Source organism: Morchella sextelata, assembly GCF_020137385.1.
Source record: "Morchella sextelata strain SCLS chromosome Unknown scls_2, whole genome shotgun sequence".
Taxonomy (NCBI): Eukaryota; Fungi; Ascomycota; class Pezizomycetes; order Pezizales; family Morchellaceae; genus Morchella; species Morchella sextelata.
Genome location: NW_025408617.1, coordinates 954,521 through 969,563, shown reverse-complemented (window position 1 = coordinate 969,563; position 15,043 = coordinate 954,521). Strand labels below are relative to the sequence as shown.

General features: G+C 50.3%; 4 protein-coding genes across 4 annotated transcripts; all 4 read right to left on the bottom strand.

The window, feature by feature from the left end:
• Positions 1 to 242: 242 nt before the first annotated feature.
• Positions 243 to 2,650, bottom strand: H6S33_005515 (uncharacterized protein; the record flags this gene model as incomplete). Its single annotated transcript, XM_044836869.1, has 2 exons — positions 243 to 516; positions 567 to 2,650. The coding sequence occupies 2 exons, from the start codon at positions 2,648 to 2,650 to the stop codon at positions 243 to 245; spliced, it is 2,358 nt and encodes a 785-aa protein (XP_044698824.1).
• A 1,243-nt stretch (positions 2,651 to 3,893) lies between these two features.
• Positions 3,894 to 4,642, bottom strand: H6S33_005514 (uncharacterized protein; the record flags this gene model as incomplete). The annotated part of the gene is made up of 2 exons (XM_044836868.1): positions 3,894 to 4,461; positions 4,575 to 4,642. The coding sequence occupies 2 exons, from the start codon at positions 4,640 to 4,642 to the stop codon at positions 3,894 to 3,896; spliced, it is 636 nt and encodes a 211-aa protein (XP_044698823.1).
• A 1,506-nt stretch (positions 4,643 to 6,148) lies between these two features.
• H6S33_005513 (uncharacterized protein) lies at positions 6,149 to 7,441 on the bottom strand (the record flags this gene model as incomplete). Its single annotated transcript, XM_044836867.1, has 5 exons — positions 6,149 to 6,235; positions 6,320 to 6,481; positions 6,566 to 7,009; positions 7,062 to 7,088; positions 7,154 to 7,441. The coding sequence occupies 5 exons, from the start codon at positions 7,439 to 7,441 to the stop codon at positions 6,149 to 6,151; spliced, it is 1,008 nt and encodes a 335-aa protein (XP_044698822.1).
• Positions 7,442 to 11,215: 3,774 nt separating this feature from the next.
• H6S33_005512 (uncharacterized protein) lies at positions 11,216 to 14,215 on the bottom strand (the record flags this gene model as incomplete). Its single annotated transcript, XM_044836866.1, has 4 exons — positions 11,216 to 12,040; positions 12,098 to 12,559; positions 12,713 to 12,825; positions 12,901 to 14,215. 4 exons carry the CDS (start codon positions 14,213 to 14,215, stop codon positions 11,216 to 11,218), a joined length of 2,715 nt encoding a protein of 904 aa, XP_044698821.1.
• Positions 14,216 to 15,043: the final 828 nt, after the last annotated feature.

Below are 15,043 nucleotides of genomic sequence, written 5' to 3'. Positions count from 1 at the left end.
TAGACTCACCTTTTGCGCAGATTTCGAAAAAGTGGAGCGGTTTCCGTACTACACCACGAAATATCAGAGCTGAGTGGTTACATTCAATCATGATACATCACTCGCATATTGCAATCACTAGATAGGTGGGGCGATCCCCGCAGACTCCGCTAAGTTCATCTCCCCATGCTATAAAATTAATTATTTACATATATACGCCTTTTTTTTTTTTTTTCTCTTTTCCCTTTTTTTTGGCCTATTTTTTACGGCTCCCTAACCGGGGGTGGAGGCTTGAATTCCTCAATCTCCTTCTCCCCTTCCTCAATCGCCAACATCGACGTCTGGCTTCCCTGCAGTAGGTTCTGCAACTGGCTACCGCCCAATTCTTCCAGAGCCTCGTGCGCCAGGATATCCCTCGGCAGCTGTTCCAGCCGCGTCTCGATCTCCTTCCACTCTGTGGGATACGATTCGTTCGCCCACTCTGCGACCTTGTCCCTCACGTCGTGGGATGTGGTCAATGCATACAGCGTCCCAAGCCTATGAAGGTTAATATCCTACCAATATGAAGTAGTAAGGGAACGACTCACAGTTTCACGTCTGGCTTGACGCCATCATTCAGCTCCATCTCCCTCGCTAGTCTAAACGCCTCCTCAAACAGCTCACCCTTCCCCAGCGCCTCGATGTAGGACCTATAATTCTCCACCGTGGGCTTCACGCCCATAGACTTCAGCTGGCCCCACAGGATCTTCGCCCTCGACGTACCCTCAAACAGATTCCCGTACGCCTCAAACACCACACTGATGCTCTGGTAGTCGGGCCCCTCCGTGCTCTGCTTTATGTCCTCCCAGAACCGCACCGCACGCAGCGGGACCCCGCAGCGGTTATACGCATTCATGAGCGCGTTTGTCAGCTGCGTGTCCAGGTCCACGGCCTGGTCAAGCTTCAGCGCATTGTGGATGACCTTGAGCGCATCGATGTCGCGCGAGTAGGCCACGCCGCTGAGCGCAAGGATGTAGCTCTGCTTGCCCGGCCGCCGCCCGGGGGTCCCGCGCATGTGCTTGAACACCATGGTGGCCATGTCGCTGCGGCCCAGCGTGAAGAAGAGACGCATGATGTCGGTGCGCTGGCGCACGGACAGCTCGGGGAATACCTGGTAGAGGATCTGGTATGTGTCCCATGCGGCCTCGATCGATGTCGTGGGGCGGCCAATGTACTCGCCCATCTCGTGGATGACCTTGCGGCGGTCCGCCGCACTAAACACTGCGCACGAGGGCCCGCTGAGAAGCGTTATGACGTCGTTGAACTGGCAGGCGGTCAAGAAGCGGTTCAGGAGCGCGGTGGTGGTCCCAATCTGCAGCGGGCTGCTCCATTCGCCGAGGTCTGTGTAGATGCGGTTGATCAGCTCTACATCGGGCTCGGGCTCCCTGCAGAGGGCCTGTAGCAGGAGCTGGACAGAATGCGCCGGGTACGAAGGGGGCAGCTCCTCAGCGCGCAGCTGCTCGTAAACCTCCGGTGCGATCCTGACCTTGCCTGCGAGGACCAGGTACTCGATCTGGAGCTCGAGGGTCCTCCGGTTTGGGGCGAACTTGCGGTGGATGGCGAGCTTGTGGTGTTTCCGGGCGGCCTTGTAGTCGCCCCTGGCGATTGCGAAGCGGATCAGCTCGTTGAAGGTCTCGATCGAGGGGTATATGCCTGTTGTGGCTGCTCTTTGCATCATGATTGTCAGCAGCCGGGAGATCTCGTTGCTGTCTCTGGTGATGATATCGGCCCACTGCAGCACAACGTCCCAGGCCTCTCTGGACACCACTGCGCGCGGCCCGCCGCTCAGGATCGCGCTGAAGACCTCCTGCGCCCACCCGGTCTCGCCCTTCTGCGCGCACAGCCGCAGCACCTCGACATATGTCTCCAGCTCCGGCGCCAGTCGCTCCTCGTCCACCAGTCTCTCGTACCACTGCCGCGCCTTGCGCACCTCCCCGCTCCTGCAGTAGAACCTGACGACAGGCCCCATCATCCCGGCGGTGACCACCGGATTGCCCTCCCGCACGTCCTCCCACATCTCCGCCAACTCCCTCTCGTTCCCCTCCGCCTCCAACCCCCTCATCACCGCCTCCCAGCACCTGAGCGCCGCCTTCCCCCTCAGCACCCCCTCGCTCGCATACTTCCTCGCCACCTCCGCCGCCTCTCCCGCACTCCCGCACCCCGCCAGCACGCCCACAAACACCTCCACATCCTCCCCCGTGTGCTCCGCCAGCCCCGCAAACAGCATCCTCGCCAGCCCAGCCACATGCGGGCTGCCACTCCCACCGCCGCCGCCCTGCAGCGCCCGCACAGCAGCCCTCACATCCTCCGCCGGGATGTCGCCGTTCAGGTGCTGGTACGTGCGCGCCAGGCCGTGCGCATGCTCGTCCGTGATTGTGCCCGCCGCCGCCGCCGTGCGCACCACATCGCGGAACGCCGAGACCAGCGTCTCTGCCGGCGGGGGACGGCCCTCGTGCGTGTTGAGGGTGCCGACCAGCTTCTCGATCGTGCTGATGCCCGGCGGCGGGGGCTTCGGCAGCGCGCGGGAGAAGCCGAGGAAGGTTCGTGTTTGGAGGTGGTGGTGGTGGTGGTGGGGGGGGCGGAGGAGCGGCCGCCGGAGGAGGTGGAAGAGGCGGGGTGGGGCGGGGCGCATCTGGATGGATGGTGGGTGGGTGGGGGAGGCTCTGCGATGATCTTGGAGTTATTGGAGGCCCCTGTCGAGGGAGGGTTGGGTGTCGGGTTCAATTCGTGGTTTTGGGGGGATGGATTATATAGTGAGGTCAGTGTGGTGAGTGGAGGGAAGGGCGTTCGTCGCAGGTAGGGAGGGAGGGAGGGCTGTAGATTGCTGCAGGTAAGGAAGGGAAGGGCATCAGGTGTTGAAGATGTCCAGGCGAGAGTGATCGTGAGAATGTCAAGTCCCAACGCTCAACAATCCCGGACATGCGCAAAAAAAAAAAAAAACATCACCATTTCACTTCTCATGATCAATTGCGGCCAAGACCCAACATAATTGGGGGGGGGGGTTCTTGACATTTTCAGAACTGGCCAATTAAAACAGAGGGAAATTGCATCACATGTAATCAACGGCGCAAAAGATCACAGGACATGACTCGGTATAAGGCAAACACCATTGGCCCTGCCTGTGATTAAGCAATTGATAGGGATCAAGAGGCATTGATACCGGACATATTAATAATACCTACAAAAGTAGAGAACTCAGAAGCCCAGCAAATGCACACTACGCCACTCCACTCACAGTGCCAGTAAGGTCATTGCAACAATTGGCTATAGCCAGTATAAGGAACTAAAATCAGTGAGAGAGTATTTAATACGAGCTAGCTACATGTACTGTGCAAAGAACCCAAAAGGGAAAAAGCAAGCCAGCCAGACATTAACATCACCGTCATCTCAAAAAAATAAATCGTTGCAGAGGCATCATCATCATCATCATCATCATCATCATCTCCCAATCATTTGAGGACTAGTAGAAGGAATAAAATAGACCGGGAAAAAAATAACAAAAATAAAACAGAATTCAAAAAGCCAAACCAAGGGTGTTCATAAAAAATAGGAAAGAATAAACCAGGTTAGAAAACACCAAAACTACCCCAAATTGAGTGTGTAAAAAAAAAAAAAAAAAAAAAAAAAAGATAAGAGGAAAAGAACAATAGTCTATAAGATAGGATAGATAAGATAAATATAAAAATGCGGCATAAAAGGGGAAGAAAATCATAACAAGTAGCCAGCCCTGATCCATAGCCAAAAGCGACCATTAACACCGCAAATTGCAATTGCAATCGTAACAATTGTCCATCGCTATACCCTTCAAAAGAAAAAAGGGCGCAACAGAATCTCAAATAAAAATAAAATAAAAATAAAGGCCCAAAGAAAGAGAACTATATACCCTCTGGTAGTTCAAATCCCAACAGCTCCGTCTCCAAATACGCCACCAACGCCTGCGCCTGCGTCTTCAATATCCCCAAGCTACCACTCCCCGCCACACTACTCCCCACACTAGCGCTCCCCGCGCCGCCTCCACCGCCGCTCCTCGGCACACTCCCGGTCGCCGCCGCCTCCCCCTCCTGCGAATGCAGGCTCGACGAGCTGCTATTATGCCTTGTCGGCTGCTTGGGCCCAATCAGGCACAGCAGCACGCCCGGAACCACAACCTGGATGTGCAAGTTATAGTCCGACAGCTCGAGCGTCAGCGACTTGAGGCCCTGTGCAGAAGGACCACCTACTGCACCACCACCACCTCCGGTGGTGGGCGCGGCGGCGGCGGCGGCAGCGGCGGCATCATCTGACGGGGTGGGCAGCGATTGCTCAATCACGCCCTGGACCGCGACTCGGTCATAGGCGCTCCAGATGTTTGCGGCGAGGGCCGAGTAGGTTCGTGATTTGCGGGCGTCGGGGGCCGTCGGGGAGGTGCCTGTTGCGAGGAGGGAGCCTGTGGGTGTGAAGAGTCTAGTGAGGGTGAGTAGGTAATTTGTTAGTTTTTTTTTTTTATTGTATTATGTTTGTTCGTCGGGGGAGAGGGTTTACGGGGGGAGGATTGGGAAGGGTTTGTGGAGGCTTACAGCGCGGAGGAGACGTTGGGGGAGATGGACTGGGAGAGGAGCTGGTTGAGAGGCTTGGTTTTAAGCATTTTTCTTGGAGCTGCCTGTGCCTGTTCCTGTGCCTGCCTGCAGAAGGGGGAAAACGATTGTGGTGTGTGGTGTGTGCGTGGTGCGTTTGTGTGTGTGAAAGGTAGGAGCTGCTGCTTGCTGCTGAGCTGAGCTGAGCTGAGGGATCGCCTGTGGTACGTTCGTTCGTTCGTTTTTTTTTTTTTTTGGAGGGGAAGGTGAAATGTGAGGTGTCAAGGTGACGTGAGTTGGGGTTCCGCTTTCTTTCCTTTCTTTCGTTGGTTGGGTTGCGGTTTGAGTGAGGGCTTGGTGGGTTGTGATTGATGATTGACGATTGATGATTGATGGTGGAGAGATAGATCGATAGACGCAGCGACGTAGTAGACAGGGCAGCAGTATGGAGACGTATACCGAGACAGGTATGTATGTATGTATGTATGTATGTATGTATATGATATCAGCCCCCAAATTGCATGAGAAGGGAGGAATTCACAGCACAGAGAATAAAGCAGCAGGCAAGGGGATCCAAAGAGAAAAAGATGAAGCAGATGATGGGAAAAAAAACCCAAGTTAAAGGGGGGGGGGAAGGGGGGGGAGAGGAGAGGAAAGTTAAGAGCTCTTAGCTGCTACTAATGTATTCTCTCTCTCTCTCTCTCCGTCTGTCTTCTCTTTCCAGTATTATTCTCCCACTTACTCACTCCACCACCACCATCACCCCCCTCCCTGATCAGCTCTGTCCATTCATCCCCTCGGATGTTTATTTATTTCTCCTATTACATACTTAATATACATAATACATACATAATATAATAATAAATCCTTCCTACATTCTATCGTATCCTCGCCGGGTGTGGGACCACGTTCAGTGACGAGAGGCCTACGAGAGAAACTCAACCATTCAACCCAAAGCACTCAAACGGTAGTTATATATGTATGTACCTCCATACCGGAGCTGGTAGTCGCTTGCGGGCAAGTGATGCTCATTAGGTACTCTACCCACGAAAGAACCGGGGCCGGTGGTAGGTGCTGGTGAAAAGCAGAGGGAGAGATAAAGAGAAAGAAGAAGGAAAAAAAACAATATACGCGGTTAAATAACTCTCTCCCCCTAGCTCTCTCCTCACATGAGACCCTTCAAAGAAAGAATTTCTTCACAAAATTTCACCATCGCTAGAAGGACCGTCGAATGGATTAAAAGTCGCGCACAAAGCAAAAAAAAGTGTGGCTTTTCCCAGATCTCATTCTTGGCGCTGGGATGTGGACCTGGTAATGGTAGGGTTTCCCATGTCGACTTCCATCTGCCATGTGCAGCAGCTGTGTTGCGGCGACGGCACCTGCCTACACACTGGCACTCACGCTGTAGGGGGAAAAAGAATTCCCCGTACATACCGCGCAAGTAAACCTTTTTTTGCACAACTCTCCTACCGAGAAGACCATCTTAAATGCCAGCGCCCGCCCAAAGTGTAACCAACATTCCCTCAGAAATTTGCTTATTCCAGTTCCAACGGAGAGGAGAGTCCAATTTAATTAGATTAATCTGTAGGTTCCATCAACATTACTTCTTCCTTGTTCACCTTCGCCTTCTTTTTCCGCGCAATCAAATAAGCTTCCTTTGAGCCCTACATATGCCTGTTTAATATCTACCCCAAAAAGTTGTGGTTCCAAGGGGTCAGAAATAGCAATACCAGGGAAGGATAACTTACCGATCTCGAAGACTTTGGTTTGTTTATTTCAACATACCTATATACTTGACTAAACTTTTTCTTCAAAAGCTCAGAATCCCCGCTCATGTAAAACTTGCATACAAAAGACCCTCCTGGTTTAAGGACATCAATGCTGAAGGCAAGCGCCGAATTGCAGAGTCTCTACGTGATCCCGTGGGAGGCCCGTTAACAGATTTCACCAGCTTACAAGCGCAAAAGAAGAGGAACGGAGGGAGAGGAACAAACAATACTCCCCACTTGATCCCTCAAAGTGTTTCCAGATGTTGTCATTAACCTATAAGGGCGTGCTAAGCTCATCTTGGACAATCCTTCTACCATGAGAAAGGGCTCTAACATATCACTCAAGATCACATCCACCGAGTTCTTCCCGTCTTCTGTATCTCCAGCTTTTGCAGCCCATTCCTCTTCATCTTTCATCATTGCCCGTTCCTGCTCGATATATGTCTGGCTTGCTGCCTCCACCTCGCCCTTCACCGCACCTTCTTCGGTGGTAATTTGTGGTCTCAATGGTCGCCCGCGTCGAGGATTGGCAAGAAACTTCTTCATTTCTGCCTGAATCCGCGGCCTGGTGAAATCGCCCTGCATAGTTGAGGCGCCCTTGGGAGGCAGGGCGGGAATGATATCGATACCGAGAACGCGGCCATATGGGGCAGTCCTACTTACTGCGACCTGGAAGAGTAAGATAAGCCTCTAGTCCCCACCCAAGGTAAATGGTGCATACCTGTGTCCAAGAACCCGGGGCATATCCCTACATGATCCAAACACACATTAGTTGCCTGTCTATCTCATTCCTCATACTCAGGACAAACCTACTAAATCAACCACTGTCTGTCCGCTCTTAAATATTTCATACTTCGCGTTGATCTCCTCTAGCTTAATTCCAGCCCTACTTCTTAGCCCCTTAAGCTCTGCCAGCTTATTCGCAGGATCGTTTTTCTGTCGCTCCAGCCATCGTTTCGAGGATGAGCTTGTAGCGTACCGTACTGGTTGTGATAGCGATGTTGCGATTGAAGCAGCAGGCGCATGCTCAATAACGTTTCGTCGCAAGCTGGGTATAATAGCAGAACAGATATTCCGTAGGATGCGCTGTGATCTCATCATTCCTCGTATATCTCGAATGATCCAGTGAAGTTGAATCCGACCAATTTTTTTTTTTTTTACTCTGTGACGAATGCGGCTCTGTGCAACGTGCAATAATCCCTGTGTGAACGCTAGCATCAGCACGGCCTAGCGTACCGTCTTTCGTCCAACTAACAAACAGCCCGCCGCAACTAGCCACCAAGGTGTCGGCGGGCATAATTCCGAGACACACACAAACCAGCAGCAGCTACTTTAGGTAGAGGACCTACTATTCGTGATAATAATATTACCGTGACCTAAAAGTGGGTCTCCCTTCCCCTTCCCCTCCCCCTCCCCCCTCGAATTATTGCCCGAAAAGAGCGCACAAGTATCACAACAACAACACAACGCGCAGTTGTCTTTTGATAAGTTGTTCTTATATTAAGGCTATTAATATATTATTGTTGTACGTCGGCAGTTATTTTCTTTCGACATCTTCCATCGCTATCCACTCACAGTCTCGAGAATGGCACGGGGTCCCCCTCCTGCGCGGGATAAGCACAATTAACAAAAATAAAAAAAAAAATAAAAAAAAAAAGATCCACCCTCGAGGATGGTATGGAGTTTCATACTGCGGGGTATGTATATTATATCCGGAAATTATCCCCCTCTTTGGCCCATCACCAGTCTAGTATTCTACTCGTGCTCCGGAGGAGGGGGGGGAGAGGGGGGGGACTCTACTCTTCATTCAACTATTATTCGTCAGTGATATGTATAAGCCCGGGCGAGCACATAAAATAGGAAAGACACTTCTAACCAACAGTTCCCAATAAACGACCTTGGATTGGCCGAGCGCGGTTGGGACGAACGTGTCCTTATGCAGTCATTTTATAGTGTGTTTTTCTTTCTCTACGGCTCGAGTGATAATTGGTGAATATGGATGGAGCTGCCCGAATATCCCGGCGATGACTCATGTCCTGTGGGGGGGAGGGGGAGGGGGAGGAGGGTGAGGGTGGCGGGGCGGAGTACATAGAATATGACAAACAATGAAAGTCAATGAGGTGATGGCCGAGGGTGATTGGTCGTAGTAGCTCATTGGGTGGCTTGTTGGTCCCCATTGGGTGTTGATAATGTGCTTGGGCCTGTATTCTCCAAGTCTGTTTGTGAGACTTAACGGTTTGCTCCTACCACCTTTTGAAATCATGGCACTTGTGAACTCTGTGGCCGGATGCCTGGGCTAATCAGCAGGCTGAACCTTCTGCGAGTGATAACTTATGACGCGACCTTGAAAGCCTGCGACCTTTTTAGCTCAGGAGGGTACCTGGAAAACAATGGATTTAAGAATAACTTTGTCCTAAATAAAGAATAATAGGCTAGGTGCGTTTTAGGTGTTTAACCACGTATACTAAGTACTGCCATTTCTACTATAGTCAGATAGTCATATGTCAACAGAGCTGATTCTATTCCATGGTTAAGAGTCAGCTAACTCCACAATTCTGCGATAATAAGGAAACCCGGAAGCAGCTCTCCATAGGCCAAATACGTCTTGTCTGATTTTCAAGATTCGGCTTTGTCCTATAAGCTCAAAACCGCTTGTCATGTCAGCCAGCAAGAGCGTGCATATGTGCTCTAATTGAACAACAGGACTGAAAATGACAGTAGTAGAAAGATCGTATTCAATTGCATCGATGATGTCTAGCACTTTTCTCGCTCTTTATCCTCCGACAAAAGTTGCCACTACTTATATCCTTTTTATCACTCGCGTTAGTATACTTGCGTGTCCTCACGTGTTTACGCTACATGTAATATCGTGTCTGCTGAGCCACACCTCACGTTTGTGTTAATTCTACAGGGGCCAATTACCAAAGTCTCTGTCCAAACACACAACAAGCCAATGCCACAGGCCGGCAGCCTGAGTTCCTGAGTTCCTCTAACTGGCATCTGGCGATCAAAACCAAAACCACACACGTCTTGGCACAGCTCCCAGTTGCTATAAATTCAGCTTTCCAGGTAGCGCACCTTACCTCTCGATCTCCCGAGTCCCCTGGGCTCCCGATCAAATCCCTTATCCGAATTTGGGAACAGTGGCTCTTGAACCGGTTTCCCCGTTTCTGTTTTTGAGGACAGGGGCCGGCGAAGTTACAGTTGGGTGATTGGTGGAGGGTTAGGGTTTTTTTTTTTTTAGTGTTCTTTTTAGTAGATAATCTTTTTTGTAAATGGAGTAGTTTTTTTTTCACATAGATGATAAATATTTTCAATCAATTGCTCCCCCCCCCCCCCCAGCTTCTTCTTCCTCAGGTTCTTTCTCCCCTTCTACCTTGTGTGTGCAAAAGTATCAATGGGACTGTCTTTTTGGGGCTTCCTTACCTGCAACTCACAAAGACAATCAACAATGACATCAGTACTGCTTAGATACATGTATATTATGTAGGCATTTGTCTGAGCGACTCACAACCGCAGAGCTAAAGGGGCTTTACCGCCACCACAGATCCCCTCCCCATGCCCTGCAAGTCACAATCACAGTACATCACTCGCAAAAACCCACACCACACATCACTTCCAACTAAGCAGCAGCAGTCAGCCAGCAAATCAAGTATATCATTACTACCCTACCACGCGTACACAACCTCCTTCCTCCCGACCTATACAGTAGCGCCCGCTAACCAAGTAACAGGTATATATACTCAAGGGGCCCAAGTAAAACAGTTTTTCAAAAAAGGAGAAAAAAAATCATTAACGTGATGTAATCATGATCTTCATAATACCTTCTTCCCCTACCCCCTCCCCCCATTTTTTGCTCTGTATATATGTAATGATTTATCTACCTCCTCCGCCTTCCCGCCTAGCCACTACTTTTACAGTCCCCAACTACGTAGAGCTGGAAACACGAAAGAGTCGAAAGAAAAGAAAAAGAAAGTAAAAAAGGAGAAAATATTCATCACATCAGATCATGACCATTTGACACCTAGCAACCCACTAAACTATCTTCCTAGTGCCTGCCTGCGCCTGGCACTGTCTGCCCTTATCCCGAAGGGACCTCTCGACAATTTAGAGGGAAAGAAAAAAAAAAAAAAGAAGAAAACGCGATGGGGAAGAAATATTTATCATAAGAAGTGAAAGTATGGGAGGGGTGTAGTAGTAATAGTAGTGGAGGTAGGTTTATCATGGTAGTAAAGTAAGGTAAAAGTAAAAGGGTTGATCGTTAGAAGTGAAGGGGAGAATAGTTCATGAAAGAAAAAAACAATATAGCCAACCAACCAAACCAGACCATAACCCGGAACCCAAACAGGATAAATACAGAAACGACAGTCATAATAACCCTCAACACCCGAGAGAAGTAACAATATATCAAACTCGTTGAGTAGTCAGTGCTGAAAAGTGATGAAAATAATCTTCCAAATGGGGGGTGAAAAAACTCCGTTGTACAAAAAAAAAATAATACCCTTTGGACAAATCTTGTGTAAAAAGAAAGAAAAAGTCCCTTTAAAAAGTAGTAAAACCAACAAAAGAAAAGAAAAAAAAAACACCTATTCAGAAAAGAAATAAAAACCCCTAGTAGAGGGGCAGAGGGGAAAAGTAAATCCCAGGAATATGCACCCTTATTCATAAGAAAAGAAAAAATCAAGTACAGCCCCTCATTTTTTTGCCCCAAGTTTAAAAACGAAGAAGGAAAAGGAAAAGAAAAGCAAGAGGTAGAAAACCCCCAAACACAACTTTTCGACCTCCCAAAATAAAAGGAATCTCGAAGGCAAGGAGGACTTGTACCCCGCCCAAACATTCTCTCAATTCATCCAAGATGTTGAACCAAAAGATTCTTCACAGTATCTCCTCCTCCTCCTCCTCCATCCTCCAATCATCCCGACAGAGCTCAACTTCAGTGCTATTAGAAACCCCCATAACTTCATCCTCCATGACGAGCACCGAATCGTCCGGGCCCCATAGACCTTCGAATATCGTTGCAGGGGTTCTCCTCCTTCCATGAACCCAACGCAATTCGTTCATTTCCAAGAGATCAGAAACCCTTGGTCGTTTACTTGGATCAGCGTTTATCATCCAGCCGACAATCTTCTCAAGGCCACTATCCGCCATGAACTGGGGTGGATAAACAAGATCTCCGTCTCTTGGGTCATGAAGGAGAACCCTGCCACGAGGCCTTCTAGATACTTTAGGCTGCTGGCCAGGTACCTTCTTAGAGCGGAGATATTGTGTGGTCGGGGGAGAATCGTTAGCCCTGTCGGTATCCATAATCTCGAGTATTTCGGTGGAGACTGGGTTTCCTCTCTCGTCGCGGTGTACAAATTCTCCAGAACGGCTAGTGGACAGCTTTGGGGCTACAGTGATATCCCCGTCTCTGAGTCTCTGCCAATCAGGTCCATTGGGCGGGAGGTTCTCATTTCCGGCGACCTCAATGATTGTAAGGCCAAGGGCAAAGATATCAACAGGTTTATCGTATTTAGCTGAGTTGATGACCTCGGGTGCAATGTATCCACGGTCTCCTTCGCGTTCCAGTCCCCGGATGGCTGGCCACCTCGCGGCCATTCCAAAATCACTGATTTTAAGAGTTCCATTGAAGGCGATTAGAACATTCGCAGGCTTGAGATCTAGGTGCATGAATCCAGAATTGTGGATATGTTGGAGACCCTAGATATATATTTGTCAGCAAAACGAATTTGGGACTATTTTGGTAGTGCTACTCACCAAACAGAGTTCCACAAGTACCTTCCACACACGGAATTCATCCAGCCTCCCCTTGTGTCCATGCTGAGACAGAAACTTATCCAGGCCCCCATTTTCACAGTATTCAGTCTGAATATAAAGGTGCCCATTCTCCTCCCAAGACTCCACAAACTTGATCACGTGATCATGCTCCCCAAGATCCCTGAGAATATCGACTTCCTCCATACGTCTCGCCCTTCCATGGCTGCTGAGAACCGCCGACTTTGACTTCTTGACGGCATACATTTTCGGCACAGGGCCAGTGGCCCTCAAGGGGGATGATCCAAAGGCAGAAGAGCGGCTAGGAGTGGCCAATTGAGGCGTAAGCGGTGGATCGAGTGAATCTATAAACGGATGACGTTTGTGCCCATCTCCTTCTCTCTCCACGACCTGATAAACCTCCGAAAACTCTCCAGATCCAATGTGCTTTACCTCAGAAAATCGCTGAACAAAATCATCAGACACTTGTATAGTTTTGCCATCTATCGACTGTACTGAATGGGTAAGAGGGGAGGAGCCAAAGCCAACGTTCGAAGACGAAGCGGCAAAGAAATCTTTCATTGGACTAGGAGTGGCTGGGGAAATGGTTTTACTCGCGTTGTTGGCACGCCCAGAAATCGATAAACTACTGGGGTCAGGGGGAACTATATTATCTTTCGGTGTATGCGGGGAGGTAGAAGTGGTTACATAGCGTCCATGTAACCCGTCAGCTGTGATGGGTTTATTAGTGTCTTTATGTGGAAGCTCGCTGTCGTCTTGCGGACGAGAATAGCTACTATACTCACAGCTCGTATCAGTCCGTAAGCGTTTATTCGCAGCGAAAAATGCGCTTATGTTACCATGCGTCTTCTTCGTAGGAGTTGGGGGTAGTTCGTATTCGCCAAGGTCATCTCCGTCGTCGTTGCTCATGGTGCTATTCTTTCTTGCCAGAGATTTTCTTCCTTTGATATATCCTGCGGGGGTTGAAGAGCTCGAAGCAAAATCGGACATGGACATTAATCCCCGGCCTTTCCCCGTGGTTCCTTTGGACTGGGCTGCAGACTGAGAAAAGAAAGGAGCAGTCGGCTTCTTGCACGGTGTGTCTGGCTGAGGGCCATGTTCCTTCCCTACGGTGTCGAGACGTCCACGTTTTGTAACAAAGCCAGTTGAATGGAACGCAGCGGGAAATGGTTTGGCAAGCTTATAGTTCTGCGGGGTGCAAAGACCCATGCTTTCCTGGCTAGTAGGTGGCTCCTCATCACTCGACTGGGGTAGCGGGCGAGACGGCTGCGCTGCATTTCCATTGAAAGGATGGCTGGAGGCACTGGGCAATGGATCAGCATTGTTCCCAAACGGCGAATCTTTCGAATCTTTCGAGAAATTCTCAACCGAGCCTGTCCTACGTAATTTCGCAGCATCTGCGGGAGGAAGAAACTCAGGCTGGTTCCTCGCCTGGGGCCTCGTCTTTGCAAAGTTCGGTTTCTCGCCAAGGAGGTTACTGCTACCCATGCTTTTTCTAGTAGCGTAACGTTTTGGTGACGGTGACTTTGTGGAGCTAAAGGACGAGTTCCCAAAGACAGGATTCGTAATTCTGAGTGGCCCAGAGACAGATCTGCCCTTGGCAGCAGGCGACGCCCGACCGATATCGTTGAGATTCATTGCCCCGTCGCTGCGTTTGAGCGGACTTCCGTTGGCTGGCTTATGCAATTCCTTGTTCTCGACACCAATCCCTGCGCGGTTCTGTCTCTGAATGGCGAGCTTGTCACGTGTATTGGTGGAGCGTGCTGGGCTTGATGAGCTAGATCGCAATGTCATCCCGCTTGAGTTCATGTTGTTGTGTGTAGTAGTTGTGAGGGGTCGAAGTTTTGAAGGGCTGTCCGGAAGCAAGGTAGACTCCCGGGGGGTTGCAGGTATAGAGCTCTGGCGGCGAGTTGCACTCCTTGTTCTTGCAACAGCGGTATTTGCTAGTGCGAGAGTGAAAGGTGCTGAGAAGGTTGGTAAAGCTGACAAGACGGGTAAATCAGGTGGCGGGGAAGAGATGAGTGGTGATCGAGAGTGAGCGCGCGGAAATAAACTTGCTATATCGCCGTGCTGGCGATGGGGTGAGCAAGACGCGACCATGATACAGCGGCTGTCCAAATCGCAGCAGCGCCTGCGATTAGAAGTCAACGGCGTATGATGCGGCTACTAGATGGATTGCCGGTGGTTATGGTAGTAGAAGATGGGGGGGGGGGGGGGGAGGCGGCTGATGGATGACGATAGAATGTTTACAAAAGGGTCGGGGGTGGTGGTGGTGGTGGTGTGGGGTTTTGATTTGGGGGGGGGGGGGGGGGGGGAGAGTTAATTGATCGATGGTGGTGGATGGTGGATGGTGGTGGTGGATGGTGGTGGTGGATGGTGGACGGTGGATGGTGAGTAAGGGAGGGAGGGAGGGAGGGGTAGGTACTGTAGCTAGCCTGTTGTGTAATGCAGCGGAAGGAGAAAAAAGTTTAAACGTTGATAAGGCGCGGCCGCTGGGCGGGTGTGGGCGTCTGGTGGTGGGAATGGTGGTGGTGAAGGAGGGTAAGGTTAAGGACGAGAAGGGCGCGATGTGAGAGGACGAGCAAGATGTCGTCGCGAAGCAGCAGGAGGAGCAAGGTGTGAAGGGTTGCACCCGTTATTTGCTTGTTGCCTGTTACTTGTTGCTTGTTGCTCGTTGCTTAGTACGGCGGCCACTATTCGCTGTGATGCTGCTTAGTCGTGTTGACAGACTGCTGTGGAAGAGGTAGGGCACTAGGAAGAGGAACGCGTTAGCTGCCACTGCCAGTGCTGCTGCTGTTGTTGCGCTGCTTTTTTTGTCCTTTGCCCTTTTCAGGGGCGGGGAGTGAGCGAGTGGTGGATGGTGATGTGAGTGGGACAGAGACAGTCTACTTAGACAGTGTGGTAAGTGGGAGAGAGAAAGCAGAAATT